Genomic DNA, 22,243 nt, shown 5'->3' on the forward strand with positions numbered 1-22,243 from the left:
TGGAGCAACTAAGGTCATGCGCCACAAATACTGAGCCTGTGCTCTAGAGTCCGTGAGCCACAACTACTGAGCCCACACGCCACAACTACTGAAGCCCGCGTGCCTAGAGCCGGTGCTCCGCAACAAGAGAAGCCACCGCAATGAAAGGCCTGTGCACTGCAAGGAAGAGTAGCCCCCACTCGCCGCCACTAGAGAAAGCCCGCGTGCAGCAACAAAGACCCAACGCAGCCAAAAATAACTAACTAAATAAATAAATTTAAAATAAAAATAAAATAAGAGAGTAGATAATAAAAAGGAGTAAGTGGTATCTAATCAAGAGTGGGTGAAGAGAGTTCTTGGTATGATGGCAAAGGGAAGTCACAGGACCAGACAGAGCTAGGTAGCAGACACAGAAAGCAGTGAGTCCATGTTTTAATAAAAGGTCGGGAGGCCCAGGAAAGATGTCTTCAGGAAAAAAAAATGGAGCTGGCCAATTATTTGACAGTTTTCACACAGTGGAAAATTTTACCATAGAGCATTTTACAGAACTTCTGTGCAGGAAAAGTCTTGGATGTTAAAAAAAAAAAAAAAAAAGTACGGCACAGGTAGTTTTGATTTGAAAGAGCAGTATACATTGATTATATAGAAAAACAGAGGTGGATTTCAGGAAAGAAAACCAATGAGTTGAAAAGCATTAGCTTTGGTCACCAGATTTTCTTTCGGGGTAGAGAAGTATGTACGGAACAAGGAACTCTTTTTGTCATTACATGCCTTTTAGCATTATTTGAGTCATTACGTGCCTTTTGGCATTATTTGAATTTTAAAGCCAATTACCTATAACATAATTGCGTGAAAGTTTTTAAAGAGGAGCAGCAGAAGCGCACAACTGGGACCAAGCTTGCTTCTAAGATATCTGGTTAAGAATCCTTCTTTGAGAAGCAAAGGCTCAGAGCATGATTGGGTTGGGGCAAATTTAGAGGTCATTCAGTTCAACCTTCTCATTTTGTAAATATAAAAGTTGAAGCTCCACCTGGGGAACAGGAACATAGCAAGTTAATGTGAGAGCTGGGACTAGAATCCAGTCATTGACTTCCTGTTCACTCCCCACATCGAAAGAAAGGAGTAAATGGGAACATAGAGAATTAGAATAACTTTTGGTGTCAGAGAGATTGAATTTAAATCTTGTCTTCATCATTTGTGACCTTGGACCAGCCACTTGGCCTTTTTGTAAAATGGGGAATAACAACACCTGTATGCATGGTTTGGACTAGGAAAAGGCTAATAAATGTTAAATGAATCTTTAAAAAGTAAACAAACAAAAACCCCCCAAGGACAGGATGCCTAGTACAGTCACAAATACATCTAGCACAAGCTTAGTTTTGGGAGTATGAATAAGGCATAGTCTTACTATCTGTCAAAATATGTCTTACATTAAAAATCAATACATACTCTTTACCAACATATATGTTCTTAGACTGTATGTGTATCTTTACCAACATATGTGTTCTTAGACTATGTGGGTATCTTTCTCAACATATATTTTCTTAGAGAAGAACCAATCAGTTTGTCTAGAATCTTGCCTTGTTTTTTAGAAGCTGCCAGTTGAAAGGCATTCTGAGAGTGAGTGATGATTAATTTTGTTTATTTACCACCACATATAGCAAAGATACGTGGATTGAGGTCTCCTGCCTGTTCGGTTATGTTTCATTGGCTTACATCGTAAGATGTGTTATAGTTAAAACTTTTATGACATATAGATTAATTGAAGTAGAAATGTGAAGGAAAGGTCCTTAATTTATAGTCCGTGAATTCTGCAGCATTTATTTGGATCAAAAATATTTACATTTACTTTGGAATATGCATTACCTTGGCCAATAGATAAGTTTACAGTTCAATTTTTATCCTTTATTAGAATTCAGTGTATGTACAGAGAACCACAATACTGAATTTTGGGGGGTCAGTCAGTGAAACACTTGTTTGCTATGTTGTCAGCGAACCATTGATTAAATATGGGTGTTTTTCCCCCAGCACATTAACCTTTATTAGATACTCATAGTTTATGTTTTGATACTCTTTCTACAGTTGTCAGATCTATCAGTGTGTATATTAATAAATCTATCTCTCCATTATATGTTATATTACAAACTCTCTGGGTCAGATGCTTTAAATGTAATTAGAAATTAGATTTCATACCAGTTTCTGTAGATAGGAATGGTTTAAGAAAAAAATTTAGATGTATTTCGCTTCATCCTTTCCTTTCTTTGTCACTTCCTTTATGTGTAACCAGCACATATCCCCTTCCTTCTTCTCTTAAATCAGTGGTGAACCTAAGAGTGATACCCAGAAATTCTTCATTAAAAAAGATGGTCTCTAAGGTTCCTTCCAGCTCCAAGTATGTTGGTCAGAGAAGGCATAGCATGATGTAATGGAAAACCTGTGAGCTTTGGAGTCAGACCTGGATTCAGAGTTCATCTGGAATGTTTGCTGGCTAGGTGATCTTGTCATGTTATTACAAGAGATAATAAGAGCTATTTAAAGTATTAAATTTTTTTTAAAAGAATTAAATGATTAAATCAAGAAAAAATCTATGTAAAGATCTTGACATCTAGCAGACACTGCATACATGCTAGTCCCCTATGGTGTTGTAATTCCAGAAGATAGTAGGACCAATGTGATGAATAAAATGAGAGGAAGTATACAATAGTCCGCCCATATCTGTGCTTTTGCTTTCCTCTGTTTCAGTTACCTTTGGTCTGTCATGGTCCGAAAATATTAAATGGAAAATTCCAAAAAGAAACAATTCATAAGTTTGAAATTATACACTCTCCTCCAACCAGCCCAGGACATGAATCACCCCTTTGTCCAGGGTTTCCATGCTGTATACCCTCTCCCCCTGCCAGCCACCACCCACACCCCCAGCATAGGAACAAGCATAGTATAGTTGATTGACCCTTGAACTACATGGGTTTGAACTGCACGGGTCCACTTATTTTTTTCAGTAAATATATACTACTGTACTACATGAGCTGTGGTTGGTTGAATCCACAGGTGCAGAACCATGGATAGCGAGAGCCAACTCTAAAGCTTTAGTTAGATTTTTGGCTGCGTGGGGCGGGGGATAGGGGGGAGAGGTCAAAGCCCCTAAACTCCGCATTGGTTAAGGGTCAACAGTATTTATAGAGTTCGGTACTATCCCTGGTTTCAGGCATCCACTGGGGGTCTTAGAACATATCCCCTGTGGCTAAGGGGGGACTACTGTATTCGTATAGAGTAGTTATCTAGGCTGGAAGACTCCAAACTATCTGAGTTGGGGTCCTTAATTTGTTGTGTCACCTGGAACAAGTTACTTGACCTCTCTGGGCTTCAATTTCCTCATCTTAAAACAGTACCTACTTTAAGATATTTGTACACCCATGTTCATAGCAGCAGTGTTCACAATAGCTGAGGTGGAAGCAACCCAAATGTCCATGGATGGATGAATAGGTAAACAAAATGTGGTACATATATATACAGTTGTCCCTTGGTATCCATGGGGGATTGGTTTCAGGACCCCCTCATATACCAAAGTCCGAGGATGCTCAAGTCCCTTATAAAAAATGGCATAGCATCTGCATATAACCTACACACATTCTTTCATATATTGATACCTTAAATAATCTCTAGATTACTTATAATACCTAATAGAATGTAAATGTTATGTAAATAGTTGTAGGTACAATGTAAATGGTATGTAAATAGTGGCTGGTGCATGGCAAATTGAAGTTTTGCTTTTTGGGAACTTTCCGGAATTTTTTTTTAATATTTTCAGTTCGAGGTTGACTGATCTGCAGATCTGAGACCTGCAGATATGAAGGGATGAGTGTATACAATGGAATATTATTAAGAAGTCCTATCAAATGCTACAACATGGATGAGACTTGAGGACATTATACCAAATGAAATAAGCCAGTCACAAAAAGCCAAATACTGTATGATTCCATTATATGAAGTATCTAAGGTGGTCACATGCATAGAAACAGAAAGTAGAATAGTGGTTACCAGGGGCTGGAGGGAGGGAGGGAGAAAAGGGAAGTTGTTGTTCAATGGGTATAGAGTTTCAGTTTTGCAAGATGAAAACATTCTGAAGGTCTGTTTCACAATGATGTGAATATACTTAACACTATTGGGCTGTACACTTACAATGGTTAAGATGGTAAATTTTATGTTCTCTGTTTTTCTACCACAATAAAATAGGTAGAAAAAATAAATATATATAGTACCTACTTCATAGGGTTGTGCATTAAACAAGTAAATCCATGTAAAGCAGTTAGAATAAGCACTTAGCATTACTCAAATCTATATTATTATTATTAGCATTATTATCAGTGTCACTCCATGCTTCAGGAACGTGCTTTCTGCTGTTTGCTGCTGTGCTTCTTGCTCCTTTGCTTTCGGAATTCCTTTCTATCCTACAAGGCCCTCCTCAAACACCACCTCCTCCAGTTCACCATCCCTGATTTTTCCCCATCTGAATATCCCACTCCCTCCTTTGATGTTTCTATTTGTACTTTTAATGGCACTTAATGCATTCTGTCTTGTATAATACAGGTTTGGGTACTACTTGGTTGCTGTTGGTGTGTAGTGTTTTACTCTTCTTTGTATCCCCTGTGAGTCACACATGTTAGCACATGAAATAACCAGAACTTTGTGAGTTGCTTAAACCTATGCAATTTGCACTTGAGTTAATTAATGTATTACGTGATTTGGATTAAGTTGTCACTGTTGACAGAGCATCAGAAAGGGATCATAGTTTTGACCTTTGTATTCCAAGCCACTACCATAATACTGATATATAGGAAATGCCCAGTGATTGCTGAGTGAATTAATGAATGAACCGATTAATGAATCAATGAATTGTGCAGTTTCTAGAACTATTAATAATTATAGACTTTTAATGATCAATAAGAAAGAATAACAAATTCCTCAACAAAATCACTCAACTTCATGTTGCTGCAGAAGCTCTCCATGCCACTTGTCTCATGATTTTTTTTTCGTGTATTTATTTTACTAAGGATTGAAATAAGATACAAAAATGGAAATGGTTGATGTGAATCTTAAGGCTTAATAGCTATAGGTTTTCATCTGCATTCATTTTCTATTTCTGCTGTAGCAAATTACCACAAATTTGGCAGCTTAAAAATAACATATATTATCTCAACATATAACAAATGTTATCTTAAAATAACATATTATTTCTGTAGGTCAGAAATCCGGGTGAACTCAACTAGTTTGTCTGCACCAGGTGTCATTAGGTCAAAATCAGCTGTTGACTTGGTTCGGCTCTTATCTGAAGTCTCTGAGGGAGTGGTCCCAGGACTGTTCAAGTTGTTGGTAGAATTCAGCTCCACACAGTTATAAGACTAAGGTTCCTGTTCCCTTGCTGAGTCAGACGGGAGTCGTTCTCAGGTTCTACAGCTACCCACACTCCCTGTCTCATGGCCTCCTTCACCATGAAAGCCAGTAATGGTGGGTCAAGTCCTTCTCTCTGACTTTTCTATTTCATCTCTTGTTTCCTGCCTGAGAAAGTTACTTTTTTTTTTTTTTTTTAAGAAGATGTTGGGGGTAGGAGTTTATTAATTAATTTATTTATTTTTGCTGTGTTGGGTCTTCGTTTCTGTGTGAGGGCTTTCTCTAGTTGTGGCAAGTGGGGGCCACTCTTCATGGCGGTGCGCGGGCCTCTCACTATCACCTCTCTTGTTGCGGAGCACAGGCTCCAGACGCGCAGGCTCAGTAGTTGTGGCTCACAGGCCTAGTTGCTCCGCAGCATGTGAGATCCTCCCAGACCAGGGCTCGAACCCATGTCCCCTGCATTAGCAGGCAGATTCTCAACCACTGGGCCACCAGGGAAGCCCAAAAGTTCTTTACTTTTAAGGCCTCACATAATTAGATTGAGCCCACCCATGTAATCCAAAATAATCTTGTTATTTTAAGGTCTTTAATCTTAATTACATCTGCAAAAATTTCTTGCCATGTTGACGGATTCCAGGTATTAGGATGTGAACATCTTTAGGAGATCATTCTGCCTACCATACCATCCCTGTCTCTTTTTTTTTTTTTGCAATTTATTTGTTTACATAACCATGTCATTTGTCCTTTAGGGTTTCCTGCAGTGTGGATTTTGCTGATTTCATCCCCCTGGTTTTGTTTCATGTACTACCCTGTTCCCTGTATTGCCTAGAGATTGCTACTTAGGTCTAGATTGTAGAGACATAATCAGATCCAGGTTCACTTTTGGGATAAGACTACATCACAGGTGGTGGTGTGTTCTATCAGTAGACCCATGTCTGGTTGTCTCTTGTATAATGTGAGCAGCATTCATGGTCATTGCCCCAACTCATTATTTCAATAAGGATTGCAAATTGCTGACAGTCTTCTATTTTAATATTCTGCCTCATTTACTTTCCTTTATCAACTATTTGGTTACACTGAGGTACAGTTCACATAGGAAAGACCAGAGAAAACTTTATTATTTTTCTGTATTTTCCAGTTTTCAAAGTGAATTGGTTATATGCCAGATGTGACCAGTTACGCTTTTTTTTTTTTGGTATAATTATTATTGACTCGCCAATTTAATATTTGAAATACTTCAGTCCACTGATGTTACAGTTCTCATTGATGCTTAGATATTCCCATTGGCTCCTGAGTGTTTTTGACAAGGCTTCAGTGGTATCTGATAGCATCCATGCTTTCAGTATAACAAGACGTTCCAGCTCATCTTGTGTATTTCCTGCCTCATGTCTGACATCAGCTATGTCTCCATGGAGCTCAAAATTCTTTTAAGAGCAGATGCTATTATTTACCACAGTGTAGGTACTCGGGATGGTCATTGCTACTGGTTTGGTCTTTGTTTCTAGGCTTTTCAGTCATCTGAACTAGGCAATACCTTTTATTTATTTATTTGTTTGTTTATTAAACAAAACCTTCATGGGTTCATACTGATACTTCCAACTTAAATTCAGCGCTGTGGGATTTTAACCTAACCTCACTTGTCTATCTCTTATATTTTCTTCTATGCTAAAAAAAATTCTGTTTCCTGATGACATAGCATGTTTCTTGTTTTATCCCATAATATGCACATTAGAGTTCTAAAACAACAAACAGTAACAATAATTACTGAAAATAGTTTTGAGAATTTTTAAACGTTATTTTTTATGCAATAGCATCTTCCATAGCCATGTATAGTCTTCATTCCTTTTTATAGCTGCAGAGTACTCCATTACATTTATTCTACCAGTGCTCTGTCAGTGGGAAATTGGCTTGTTTCCATTTTGTTGTTATTTCAAATATTACTTCAGTGAATAAATCTTTTTATATGTTTGTCAGTGTGTCCACTGGATAGATTTTATTACAAGTGAAAGCACGAATTACACATAATTTTGCTGAATATTGCTAAGTTCTTCCTCCAAAGGGTTGTGACATTTTTGTATTCCCACCAGCAATATATGATGGTATCTGTTTCCTTACAGTCTGGCTGATAGACTGTTATCAAATTTTAGGATTTTTGCCACACTAATAGGTGATCATTAGATAATTATCTTAGTATAATTTCAATAATTATTTCTCTTATTTTGAACAATATTGAACAACTTTGGTTTATGGCCTATTTGCATACTATTGTTCATGAACTGTCCAAATCTTTTGCCCATTTTACTATGAGATTATTAGGCTTTTTCTTTATATTTAAAAGCTTGTTATATATTAAGGATATTAACCTTTTGTGCTATAAATTGCAAATCTTTTTCTCTCTTTATCATTTGTCTTTTTACATATAATTTTTGGGTTTTTTCATTTGAAAGGTTTTTTTTTTCATTTTTACTTTGATGTACTTATTAACCTTACCCCTTATTATATGTGGACTTTCAGACATAGTTAGGAAATTATTTCCCACTCCCCTAGGTTATGGAGAAATTTACTTATGTCTCTTTATCTGTTAATTTGTTTTTGCATGTTAAATCTTTAACCCATTTGAAATTTATGTGTGGTGAGAGGAAAGGATCTAATTTTATTTTTTATAGAGCTATCAGGTTAACCCAACGTCACTTATTAAAAAGTCCATCTTGTCCCCAGTGGTTTGAAGTGCCACCTTTGTTGCATGTTAAAATTTTTGTATTCATATGGTTTCATTGATCTATATCATTATTTGCCTGTTTTTTGTTTGTTTGTTTTGCGTTACGCGGGCCTCTCACTGTTGTGGCCTCTTCCCGTTGCGGAGCACAGGCTCCGGACGCGCAGGCTCAGCGGCCATGGCTCACGGGCCTAGCCGCTCCGCGGCATGTGGGATCTTGCCGGACCGGGGCACGAACCCTTGTCCCCTGCATCGGCAGGCGGCCTCTCAACCACTGCGCCACCAGGGAAGCCCTATTTGCCTGTTTTTTTCTGACCTGCGTTTGATGGCATGGAAATTAGGAGCATGTGATGCAATAAAACCTTTTAGACCTAATAAAATCCATCCTGTAAATAGTTCTTAGAATTAGTTGTTTTGTTTAAGTGAGGGAAATAAACTCACTCTTTAGCATGTAGCAAAAGGAATGTGAACCTAAGTAAAGGGAGATTTATAAAAATAAATTGTCGAAACTTTTCTTTAAGAGAGTTTCATTGGGAAGCAGCCTGATGTGATTAACACTTGAGGTCAGGCTCTGGGTCAGGATCCCACCCTTCAGGAGCTGCTATGTTGTGAGCATATTCTTCATTTCCCCGAGCTTTAGTTTCCTCACTTCTCAGATGGAGATAATAAAATCTTTCAGGGCTGTTGTGAGCACAGAAGGATCTGCGCACCGTCACCCAGCATAGCTGCCAACACATAAAGGGCACTAGGTGAGTGTTGGGTCTCTTCTCTCTCCCTCCAGGGAAAAATGCGTCTATAATTTTTACTATGAGGTTTTCTCCAGCTACTCACGAAAATAAGAACTAGCCCGATTTTTACCCTGCAAAGCTGGTTAAATAAAGGGGCAGATGAGAAACCAAGATTCTTTAATTCTCCAGTAGTTGGTGCTGCCTTCACTGGACGGCAGCCTGCCTAGGCTCTTCTTTCATGGTGGGGCAGGAAGGGAGGTTGACAGCAACCATAGGGATTGTTGACTTCTATGGAGGTGATGGACGCCTGGTAGGAGGGGAGAATTCAGGAACAGTGTTGCGAGCAGAGAGCTTGCTTTCCTCTTCTCAGTACAACTTTGTTTTTGGTTTTCCAGTTCAAAAGGGGAATCTGACTTATACTTAACATCCAGAAATTTCCAGAAAATCTCTTTGTCTTTACCCTAAAAGTGCCTCCTTACCCTGAAGTTGAGAGATTTGTGTCTAGAAAGAACAATTATAATCCAATACAATTTGCCTCTGTTCAGAATGAAATGGAGATCTGAGCATTTTTCTGACTAAATGCTTCATCTTTCAAGATCCCTACATCTGATTTTCTTTCAGGGTTCTAGTTTTCCTTATTTAGTCTAATAATTTTCACAATTGTCTACTTTAGATTGTAAAACAGTATAGATATATTTAAGGGATTTGTTCCAAAAACATGTTTTAAAATCATTTTAAAGTTATTTTTCTTTTCATGAATTATTGATGTGCTAATCATGACTTCAATCCGTAATGTTTTTCCTTTTTAAATAAACCCATTAAAAATATTTCATACAGTTCATCATTCAGTGTTAAGAATTGTAATTATATGAATATGAACAGGTGCTACATAAATATGATTTGATCAGTTTTAGACAACACTGATTAGAGTCTATTCAGGCAGCATTTGAAATACTGTTTTCAAATACACTTCTATTAAATCTTTGCAACAGCATTGTCAGTATTATTAACCATAGTTTATGTTTGAGGAGACTGAGGCCCAAAGAAGTTCAATTTTATGCAGCCCAGGATCACACAGCCAATTGCAGTTCTGGACTAGAAATTCTGATTCCAATGTAGAGTTCTTTCCGTCATGCTACAGCTGAACTGAATTTTCAATCAGCAAGAGCATTAGTTTAGACGTGCATACATATTGAATTCTCCATATTTAACATGACATCAGATTTTCCATTGAATGAATCCTGTGCTTCATTACAAATGTTCCATTTGTAATCTTGCAACCTCTTGCTTAATTTTCTTAATTAATATGAATAGCTAATTAGTCCTTTGGTATGTCCAAATGAGAACTATTTAAACTACTATGAAATAATATTCTGGTAACTTGATACCTCTTAAGGAACAGTCCTCACAAAAGGTTTTTTTTTTTTTTTAATGGCACAAAGTAGAACTCTTAGTTAAAAAATAACTCAGTGCTGAGGTCTGGTTTTGTTTTCCAGGTGGCGTTGCATGCTTGTGGAGTGGCAACAGACATGGTGATTGAGCAGTGCATCAAAACACGGGCTTCCTTTGTCACGTGCCCTTGCTGTTATGGTTTCATTCAGAACACCTCAAAGTTTAATTTTCCAAAAAGGTGAAATCTTGTATTCTGCCAAAGGCACCAATATGGGTATTAAATTGGTACACAAAACTCATTTGGTATAAAGTTGCAGGGAGGTTTCAGTTTTGAGCTCATTTCCTTTTTCCACAATGGCAAGTATTGTTTATAAGCTGTATAAGGAAGAGAGGATCTCCTCCATGTCTGCCCTTGATTTTTTTCTCCTAAATCCAGCTCTTGCTGAAATTTAGAAGCGAGTGTATCCAGGAGTCAGCTGACTGGAAGTCTGCCAGCTTCAGCACTTCTCTGTGTACTTCTAAATGGAAATCATCACCTGTGAGAGGCAGTAGAGTGTAGTGGTTAAGTGCTTAGGACCTGGAAGTATTCCACCTGGATGCAAGTATTGACTCCTCATGCTTTTTTTTTTTTTTTTGCGGTACGCGGGCCTCTCACTGTTGTGGCCTCTCCCTCTGCGGAGCACAGGCTCCGGACGCGCAGGCTCAGCGGCCATGGCTCACGGGCCCAGCCACTCCGCGGCATGTGGGATCTTCCCAGACCGGGGCACGAACCCATGTCCCCTGCATCAGCAGGCAGACTCTCAACCACTGCACTACCAGGGAAGTCCAACTCCACATGCTTTTGTAAATTGTTTCACCTCAGGCAATCTACTCAAACTCTTTTTGCCTACATTTTCTCATCTACAAAAGGGGGATTATAATAGTAACTACCTCAAGGTTTTTATGAGAATTGAATGATATATACATTAATCACTTAGAAGTGGCACAGAGTAAGCACTCCATAAATGTGAGCTGTTGCTAACTACAGTAGTAACAGTAGTAGTTTTAAATTCTGCCCGCGAGTGGTGGTGGTTAACCTGCAAGCTCAATGGCCATTTTTACAGTCCTCCTTATCCCACATAGAAAAGGGAGACATTTTAATTCTCACCACTTTAACTCAACCTAGTGGAGGGCCATTCTTGGTGTTTATGACATTTCACTCTGACTTATAGTTACGGAGAATCCAGCTGATCATTTTAATTATAGGAGAGATTAAATATGCTAGTTTTGGAAAGTCTATCCTATCATGTGTCAAAAAAGACTTCTTGATCATTTTCATCATTGCTTTTTAGAAACCTTCGAAATTTCCATTTGAATTTGTACTTAAGAGCTTCTAAGTAATTTAAAGTAAAAATAATAGCCTTTTTCTTTATTTCATTATTTTGTTGTTTCCTATAATTTGCAACTGTTGAGAGAAGAACAAAGGATCTATGGAAAAGCAAAAAATAAAATATAATTTGAGGGTTATTCAATACTTGAAACTTTATTTTATTCTAAATCTATACAGATAAAATGTGTAGTTTAAACCCATCAAGAAATTTGTAAGTCTAGCACTATAAAGATTCTTAAGAATGGTAATTTGAGTTGTTCAGCCTGCAGTCTCACTTAACTGATTTTAAAGCCTCAATTTAGGGACTGTCAACTTTTTCACATCTCTGTAGATTTACTGAGATTTGCCCCCTTTGTCATTAGAGGACAACTCCCAGGTCACTAGCCCTTTGCCCTCATCACCCTAGGGCCAGGTGCCAGACAACTAAGGATAGCCCCTATGCTTCAGAACCTACTGACATTGTTCCAACCGGCCAGTCCTAAGCTTGATCACTCTGCCCTGCCATTCCTGGAATACGTAATAAAGGCTATTGACCGTGTTTTACCCCATTGTCTCTGCCTCCTGATCAACCTGGTGCTTCCCCATGTGACCCTGTATGACATGGCTTGCCCCCTCTTCTTGGGAACTCTGAATAACAAACTTTCTTTTCAGTGGCAGTCCTCTCCTGATTTGTTGGCCTCACCACACCTGAATAACAATAAAACCTACATTTTTAAAGTGCCTGAATCTGTGTGCACCCATGTGGGGAAGAGAAAAAAGTTATACTTCTCTAATAGTGTAAACAATCTTTGAAAGAAATTCTTTAAAATTCATTACATACCGATGGTATACTTTTGTCTTTTTATAAAGATATTTCAAACTGGCGTAGTTTTTAGTTCAGGACAGTATTATATACTCTTCAGATAAAATACATATTTTTGTTTATAATTTAATTTCTTCAAGACTATTTCTACTCTTAATCTTTGGTATTTAAAATGAGTAATTCTTTTCTCTTTTCTATTTCAGTGAACAATTCAAGAAAACTTTATCATACAAGGTAACTTTAAAAAGATCTAGATGTTTTCCTCACATAGTTTTCATTGCTTCTTTATTTTCCCTCTCAAATTTGTAATGGAGTATATAATCTATAGTTATACTTGAATTACTCATGAACATCTAATACGGATTTTTTTCTTGTTGGCAAATCAAGATTAATCTTCAAGTAGTTGACAAGATTTATGAAAGGTCCGAGAGTTTACCCGACTCACCAGCTAACAAGTTAGCCTGCCACAGTTTCATGGATGCTGGCAGAAGATAGGAAACTCCTGAGTCAGAGACAAGGGATAGAATTGCTCACAGCAGTAGGAGTAGCCAGACTATCATCATTTTTACACTGACTCTCTGAGGCCCAGTTCCCACAGGGCAGCACAAACAGGGCTAGCGGACACCTACATATATACAGTGAGTTGCATTATAGGGGAGGAAACCTGAGTTTAGGAAACTCAGATGTTTTACGATGTAGTCTTTAAGTAAGCATGCCTCCCCTTTTCTCTAGAGGGAAACACTGTATAGCTTCCAAGGCCATTCACTGTACAAATGTCTTTGAAAAGATAATCTGGAACAGAGGTGAATTTTTCTGTAAAAGGTAAGATAGTAAATAGTTTAGGCTTTGCTAGCCACTTGCAAATCTCCCACATACTCTACATTGTCCTTGTCATTGTTTTTATTGGTTTACAACCCTTCAAAAATGTAAAAGCCATTCTTAACTTTCAAGCCATACAAAAACAGTTCATAGGCTAGATTTGGGTTGCCAGCCCCTGGTCTGGAACAGAGACAGTGCCTCTGCTTATAAGATGTGAAGAAACACAAGAGACCCACAGAGAATTGTCTTCCAGCAGTAGTCAGAACATTACATAGTTTTGAGACCCACAGAGAACTGTCTTCCAGCGGTAGTCAGAACATTACATAGTTTTGAGTCACCAGTCTGAGCAAAAAATAAATAACCAAAAACTAGACCTTTGTTTTTAATCCGTACTTGAGTGATGCTGGGTAAAGCAAACTCTTAAGAGGGTATATGGGAAAAACCTAGGGCAGTGAGGAGGTAGGCTGCCACAGCCTCACTGGCTGGGGAAAAAATGTAAACTTTCTAGAGTTGGGAGAGATGGGACACCCAGGCTCTTTCAGAGAGCATAAAACTCCCTGGTACCTCAGTTCATCTTTATCTCCTCTTTCTCCCACACCCCCAGAGCTGCTTGGCTACCCGCCCTTTGAGTGTCTTAGGTGTAAATGCTCTACAGAGAAGTCTTAACCTCTCGGATGCTATTGCAAGATGGTATCTCAGTATTTCTTAACCATGGTGGGTGGACTGGCAGGCAGAACTAAATGAACCTAGTGCCCGGATATCTTGAGAGTCACCTTGGAAGTATTTTTCTCCATAGTTCAATTTAGGCAGCAAGCCTTTACTGAGTACCTACTATGTGCCTTCACCTTTCAGAATTTAACTTCTACTGGGGAGAACACATACACAAATAATTCCAATAAAATATGATGAGACTTATCAGGACAAGGGAAACAAACCTCATCTGAGGTTGTGATTGCCTTGACATTACCTTTACTTAAAGTGAACCTTAATTTACAAACATGAGGACAAAGAGCATGCTTTTCTTCAAATTATATAATTCTAAATTCTTCAGTCTCTTTATGCCAGTTCATGGGAGCTTAGTAAATGTTATTCATTTGAATCATTTTATTAGTATCCTACCCATTGCCACTAAATTTTATAGTGGCCATTAAAGAAGTTTTCTTTTTTAGAGTTGAGACAAAAGTAACCCTTCTAAAAGAACCAACATCACACAATCACTTATTTAATAAGGTAATCAGAATAAACTTAAAAGTTGAGACAAAAATAACCCTTCAAAAAGAACCAACACTGCAAATCACTTATTTAATAAGGTAATCATGATAAGCTTTTTAAAAGATGTAAGCCTCAAATTGAATGTACAAAAGACTAAGGAGACAAATGATTGATCTGAGTTCAACACTGTTTGCTAAGCTGACAGGTGAGATCATTTACACACTTGGAAACTACAGCTGTTTTGAATGAACAGTTGTCACGGGAGCAGTGCAGTCATCTCAACTCTGAGTAATCACTCACCTTGGGCTACTTGCAGATAGATATAAGAGTGCAGTGCAGACTCATCACCTCTCTGTCCCTTTAAAGGCTTGTTCTTTTCATTAAATTAATCTTTCCTAAAATTGTTAAGCAGAAGCAATAATCTCCCTCCCATTCTCTCCAGTCCCCTTTACAGTCTGTCTTAAAGCACAAATAATGCACCTCCTGCAGCCTTCTGGAGTGGGAGGAGGGAGTGGGCCAGCCTTCTCTCCTCTGAAGGGATGGAGGGAATGGAAGGGTCCAGCCAAGCAGAAGAGGAGCCAGCACCCTGCTGGGGATGTGGGAGAACTGCAGAGGCCACAGTAGTGATCTTCTATAGTACTTCCTTTCCTTCTCGTAGTAGAGGCAAAGCCACTTAGAATGTCTTCTTGGAGCCATGTTCCTGAGACTCAAATTTTATTCAAAGGAGAATATAAGTGACTTTTAGGTCTTTTAGTTTAACACATTATAACCACAAAATTGTAAGCATATTTTGGCTAAAAGCAGCTGGGTAAGGAGCCCTGAGGCCCTTCCATGCATCTGTTCTTAAGAACTATATCTGAAGAACAGCCTACTTGAAGGGAGAAAAAGTTATTGAGTACCATTTTCTGAAAATGTGCTTCTTTCAGAAATACTATTTGTGCAGCACTTTATGCAATTAAACAATGTAGAGTTCCAGAAAAAGGAGTTCATTTTTTGTTTTTTAATTTTGAAGCAGATTAAAATAAAGCTACAGTCTATTGCTTTTTCTTTTAGGAACACATGATTCTATGCAGATTTGCAGATCAGACAGCTGTCCAGCTTCCACCCCAACGAAGGCTCATAGGTATGTGTTTTCACAGAGCAGCTGTTGAGTAGATTACGTACAAGATGCCTAGGAATCAATGGACCAACTCTATACGGGAAAATAGGGAACCCCTATTTTGTCCATTTATCAACAAGGCACTAAAGTTTGTTTTTCCCAGAAAAAAAAAATCTGTCTTGAAAAGGGCTCTAACTATAACAATATTTTGTCCCATTTTTGTCAACATTAATACTTTCCAATGTATTTTCAGTGTTTGTACATTGAATAGAATTATTATGTTAAATCTTATTGTTACAAACAAACTGAAGAATCTATCAAAAGCCATAGAAGAAAATATTAAAGATGGAAAAATCAGCTATGCATGCCAAAATTGATATATTACAAAATCTATAAACAAGGATGATAATGTTTTCTTTTCAGAAAAAAGTATACTCGTATATTATTAATCATAGACCAATTTATTTGACATTTGTAATATTAAACATTACCTAACTTGGAAGAAAAATAGCATTTCAAGTTTAAGTAATGAATTTATCCAAGACTTTGCTTTAGAAAAAGTAATCACATTTGGAAGGATAATAGCAGCTAACAGCTATTGCACGTTTAAGCTCTGAGCTAAATGTCCTCCACCCATGATCTCAATAAATTCTTATAAAAATAATTATGGAGTATGTGCTGTTGTTTACATTTTATGGATGGGAGAGCTTGGCCAGGATCCTTCAGCTGGTGGATGGTGAAGCCATACTGTAAACCCTAATTATTTGATTCCAGACATAAAGCTCCATTTTTGCAATGACCCCCAGTGATAGAGTCACATCACTGGAAGGTTAGGTTCCAAAATTAGGGCTTAACATGATTAAATAAAGTCAAAACTAATCTTAAAAATTATTCAGAAAAGCCCTGCATTGGAGACCATCATGATATAGCAGAAAACAGATTGCTGTTTCTTTGGCTCAGCACCAGGTGTAGTAATTAGCTTGCATTCAGGGACGATGTTGCATGAGAAATAGTTATCTTTAAACTGTAAACTCAAGGTCAGCATAGCAAGATAATCACAGTTGGAGAGGCATTTGAGACGTGAGTCTGAAGGAACAAGTGATTTCCTTCTTTTTCTACACCCTGGAGCATAAACATATGGAAGAAGCTTGCTCTTTCCTGCATGCAACCTCTTTCATTCTCTTTCCCTCTTCCTCCTCTTTTTCCCATTCCCAACATTTTGAGTAGTTGAATGCACAGTTGAATCTATATATAGAGAGAGGTATAATTTACATATGTGTGTGTGTGTGTGTGTGTATATATATATATATTTATATATATCAAGTTACATTTGCTACAGCTCCACTAGAGTCAATGAAGGCATAATTGGTGTGATGGATGGGGGTGTATATGTTGATGTTTAGGCATCAAACCAGAGGGAGTGGCTGGGAGGGAAATTGCTAGAGTGGAGGAGGAGGACCATTTGGCAAGATCGCTGGCATGAAGGGAGGGAAAGTCAGGTTCAAAGTCACAGACCCCATGAAATGTCTACATCTATTCTTTGAACCATACTTTTGTTCTGTGAACATTTTAGGAAGCTTCCCAGACCCCGAAAGGTAGACTACCAACAACTGACTTTCAGTTGTGAAGACACTTCTTCAACATGTAAAAACATGAGACTCTTCTACGTAATGCAAAAGGAAAAATTAACTGGACTGGGGTCAAAGCCAAGGGTAAATGAGCTGCAGTGTAAACCCAGAGTGGGTACTGAAGGAATGTAGAGCATCCCATTCTGACAGAGAATGTTTCATTTTAAATTGAAAGGTAGGTGGGGTGGAGGGGGGAGCATTTACAGATCTTAAAGGAGGAACAGTATTTTAAGGAAAAAAAGAATGTCAGCCATGCAGCTGTTGATGAAGAGGGGGCCATTTAGCCTAAATAGAATCCTAGACATCTCTTTTTATATCGTTTCTATCGCAGTTCATCCTTTTTGGCATGGGGCCTTTTAGGGGAAATGTACAACATTTTTTTTTTTTTGCGGTACGCAGGCCTCTCATTGTTGTGGCCTCTCCCGTTGCGGAGCACAGGCTCCGGACGCGCAGGCTCAGCGGCCATGGCTCACGGGCCCAGCCGCTCCGCGGCATGTGGGATCTTGCCGGACCAGGGCACAAACCCGCGTCGCCTGCTTCGGCAGGCGGACTCTCAACCACTGCGCCACCAGGGAAGCCCATACGACATATTTTAAATCTGAATCTTTCGTTGTCAATTTCTTACCTACTGATTTCACCTTCCACTGTTTTTGTGGGAGGATTCATCTGTCTTCCACAGAAGAACTTTTCTATTTCAGTTACGTCTTTACTTTTAAAGCTGTTTTAGCTTAGCAATTTCTGCTGTCATTCAAATAAATCATTTTAAAATAATGTATAGGAATTATTGTAATTATTGAGGAAAAAATGGAACGAATGAAGTTCTGCATAGTCAGTAACCTTTTTCCAAGAAGATGAAAACGTTTATATATTGAATTTAAAGAAATTGAAAGTGTAAAAGTAAACCTTAGCTTTGAATGTATTCAACCCCAAATCAGTTTTTTTTCCTTAGCTACTTTGAATTAGAAGTTTGCATTTGCCAAAGGACACAAAATAACTGCTTTGCTTGCCAGTCAAGTTTCCTCTTTTGTTTTCCAAGATTAGAAAGAAAATTGAATTACCGCTATTTCATAAGGGTACAGGAGTTCTATTAAATTAAGATTATATTACACTCAACATTACACATCCACCTGAAATAATCAGCACACAGTTGAGAATTTTCTCAAATATTTTTCTGTTATTTCTTCATTGTCCTAAAAACTCCATGTGCAAAATGTAATATGTCTTTCAGGTATCCCTTTGTCTGGATGTTATTTTAGACATTCTTAAAGACAGATTTTTTTTTTTTTTTTTACAATATTGCAGATAATGTATTTTCATAGGGCATGAAGAGGAAAGGTGTTAAAATGGATTTTTAACCAAAGCGGGAAATGGAATCTGTAATTTTTATTTGAGATTTATTTATAAATACATTTTAAAAGGTTAACATTCTTTAAATTACTAGCAGAAACAAATCTGTGAAATGTCCTATATTTGTAATTGTCTTCTGTCCATACTGATCAAGAATTAAATTGAAAGAGACGGAACAGAACTTGGGGGCAAACATCATTTTGCGTAGTACTCGTAGATTTTGTCATTGTAGAGAGTCCCTTAAACAAATTGAAGCTGCACTGTTAGCTGAAGAGTGTCTCATGTTACCATTTTACTGTATTTCAGGAAAACAGTGCATGTTCCTGGTGGATCTGGATCGAGCAAGAGCTGCAGAAGAACGTGGCTACTCCATTCAAGTGATGTCCATGGAGCCAGAGAGCTGCTCTCCCAAAAATAACATGATTGTGGGAGTCCCCATTTAGAATGAGATATTCCACGTTTGATGTTTTGCCATCCATCTCTGTGATGAAAGCCCAGTGGCATCCAGGAGGGTCTTGGCATAACTAGGAAACAGCATTAGCCATCTTGAACCTATTGTGCTCAGGGAAGAACACAGCAGGAAAGTCTTGGAGGAAGGCTGCCTGCAAAGCATCACAAATGCTCTTGTAATTGTGATTAAAGGACTGCTGGTTTTCATAGTGAGAATCCCCTGAAGTCTCAGCTGCCAGCAGAGTGATACTCACAAGAGGAGTTTCCATTACTGGAATAGTGATTTCTTTCTCAGTTCACAGCTTTTCTGATCTTGCCAGTGTGGGGTTCAGTTCAAAAGAATGTACTTGCGGCCTTAAAATCATTTAGAGATTCAAGTGGAGACCAAACCTAGACTCAGTGGGGTTTGTTTGTTTGTTTTTTATATTTTTAACAATTGTACTTTTTAAATAATTTTTTCAAAAATCTAGTCAGATAGTTACAGTGTGCTTATATTTTTAAGCCAGGGTGAGTTGGACTTATATATCATTTCATATACTCCTTTAAACATATTTCTCATAAATTACCAAATAAGATCATTGCTGGTTCAAACATCTTATATGAAGGTATTAAACAATTTCAGTAAATTTCCCATTACAGGAACATGTAATTTGGACCTAAATTCTAACTAATCAGTAAATACATTGATTTATTAATTCAAGTCAATAAATAATTGTTGCAGATCCATTATTTTCAAGATCCTGACCTAGATTCATCTAAGGATACAAAGATGAGTTGCAATAGACACAGTGCCTTGCCTGTAAAAGTAAATTATGTACAAGAGAAAGATTCATGAATTAGTTAAGTTCTTTACATCATAATATAATGTATGGTCACAGGATTGGTTTTTCAGATACCAGTCATTTTTTATTTTTATTTTTTTGGTAAAACGTACTGAGTATAAATTGCAGGTGGAAGGAGTTGAGTATGGAAGCTTATTTGAGTAGTTCTCTCCACCCAAATTGTTCTTATTCCACCAGCCAAAGTTTTTAAAACCAGATGGCAGGTCTTTTCTCACATGCTGCTAATTATTTTTTACGTGTCCTGGGTTATTCCACTTGAGCTGAGATTTATTTCATCGATTTTGATGTTTTCAACCCCCCATATGACACATATCATGAGGAGAAAAGGCTTTAATAAATAACTCTTTCATCACTGTGGATTAAAATACAGGAATAATTTATAAAGGGGACGGGGGTTTGAACTCTTGCTTTCTGGGATAAAATTAAAGAAAAGATTAACCATCAGCCATGAGTATCTTAGTCATTTGCACGTATAAACACACCATGCTCTTTTAACCAGGGCTTTCTTTTTCAATTGAGGAAAAATTTACAGCCAATAAAATAGCAGATTTTAAGTGTTCAGTTTGAGAAGTTTTGACAACCATATATACTCGTGCAACCACCACCAGAAATAAGATATACAATATTTCTGTCAGTCCAGAAAATTCTCTCATGTGCTTTCAGTTCAATTTCCCCCACCCCAAAGGCAACCACTCTCTGATTTCTATCACCCTACATTTGTTTTGCCTATTTTTGTCCTTCACATACATGAAGTCATTTAGTATGTAGTCTTTTGTGTCTGGCTTCTTTTGCTCAACATGGTATTTTTTGAGAAATATCCACTTTGTTGTGTATCTCAATGCTTTCTTCTTATTCCTAAGTAGTATTTCATTATATAAATATATCAAAATGTGTTTATCCATTCTCCTATTGGTATTTATTTGGATTGTTTTCACTTTGAGGATATTAAGAATAAGGTCTATGAATGTGCTTGTACAAGTCTTTTTGTAGACATATATTTTCATTTCTCTTGGATAAATACCCAGTAGTAGAATTGCTGGGTCATTGAAGAAATGAATGTCAGTTGCCAAACAATTTTCCAAAGTTGTTGTACCATTTTATATTCCCACCAGCAACGTATAAAGGGTCTAGTTCTCTACATCCTCACCAACATTTGATGTTGTCAGTTTTTTAAATTTTTACCATTCTGGTGGATGTGAAATGGTATCTCATTGTGGTTTTAATTTTCATTTCTCTGATAACTAGTATGTTAAGCATATTTATAAAGTGTCTACTCAAGTCTTTTGCTCATTTTTAAAATTAGGTAATTTGGGGTTTTTTATTGTTGATTATATATTCTGGATATGAGTCCAATGTCATATAAATGTATTGAGACTATTTTTCCCAGTTGTGGCTTGCTTACTCATTTTTATAATGAATGTTTCAATTTTTAATAAGCCTAATTTATATTTTTCTTTTATGGTTAGTATTTTCTGTGTCCTCTCTAATAAATCTTTACCTACCCTAAATTATAAAACTTCTTCCTATGTTCTTATAGAAACGTTATGGTTCTAGCTTTTTACATTTAGGTCTATGATTCATCTCAAATCAATATTCACTTATAGAGGTAAGTTTTGAGGAATATACAGTTGCTTCAGTGCCATTTGTTTAAAAAACTTTCCTCCTCATTGAATTGACTTTCAACTGAATTCTCAGTTGAAAAACGATAGATGTATATGTATGAGTCTATTTCTGAATTCTCTGGTCTGTTCCATTCATCTGTTTGATTATTGGAGCTTTATAGTAAGTCTTGAAATTAGGTAGTTTGTCTTCCAATTTCACTTTTTATTTTGCAGATTATTTTGGCTGTTCTAAATCCATTGTTTTTCCATATAAATTTTTTAATTGGCTTATCAGTTTCTTTTAAAAACAAAAAGGCTGCTGAGATTTTTGGTATTGCCTGGAATCTTTAGATCAGTTTAGGGGAAATGGACACGTTAACAATATTGAGTCTTACAATCCATGAACGTAATGTACCTTTCCATGCATTTAGATCTCCTTTAATTAATCTCAGCAATATTTTGTAATTTTTAGAGTAGATGTTTTATTTATTATTCTTTGATAGTTCTGAGGCTGTTACCTTGAGTTTTTGCATGCTGTTCCCACTACCCAGAATAGCCTCTTTTACCCCTCCCACTAACATAATCTCATTCATCCTTCTGTTCTTAAACTCAACCTCCTGAGGGACGCCTTTCCTAACTTCCCTGGAGTTAGGTACCTGTTATAGAATGTGCACCATCCAGAGGAGTCTTCTCCATCCTCCCCAAGTGACTCAAAGCACCCCTTCCCCACCCACAAAAAAAAAAAAGCCCATATGATGAATATGGAGAATAAAAAAGGAAGTGATCCCACTGTTCTCCCACCCTTGTTCTCAGGCATGGAATTCTTCAGCTGTGTTGGCTGTGGCCAGTTCTAGACATGGGTATTAACAAT

General features: G+C 37.4%; 1 protein-coding gene across 1 annotated transcript in view; it reads left to right on the forward strand.

The window, feature by feature from the left end:
• Positions 1-21,202, forward strand: part of GSTCD (glutathione S-transferase C-terminal domain containing) — a 132,189-nt gene extending 110,987 nt beyond the window's left edge. Inside the window, exons 9-12 of the mRNA XM_029235395.1 lie at positions 10,308-10,441; positions 12,578-12,608; positions 15,459-15,528; positions 18,786-21,202. Of these exons, the coding sequence (XP_029091228.1) occupies positions 10,308-10,441; positions 12,578-12,608; positions 15,459-15,528; positions 18,786-18,922 (372 nt within the window). The 3' untranslated portion in view covers positions 18,923-21,202. The remainder of the gene's footprint in view (positions 1-10,307; positions 10,442-12,577; positions 12,609-15,458; positions 15,529-18,785) is intronic.
• Positions 21,203-22,243: the final 1,041 nt, after the last annotated feature.

Source organism: Monodon monoceros, unplaced genomic scaffold (genome assembly GCF_005190385.1).
Source record: "Monodon monoceros isolate NGI ecotype Baffin Bay Population unplaced genomic scaffold, NGI_Narwhal_1 Super_Scaffold_20, whole genome shotgun sequence".
NCBI classification, from domain to species: domain Eukaryota; kingdom Metazoa; phylum Chordata; class Mammalia; order Artiodactyla; family Monodontidae; genus Monodon; species Monodon monoceros.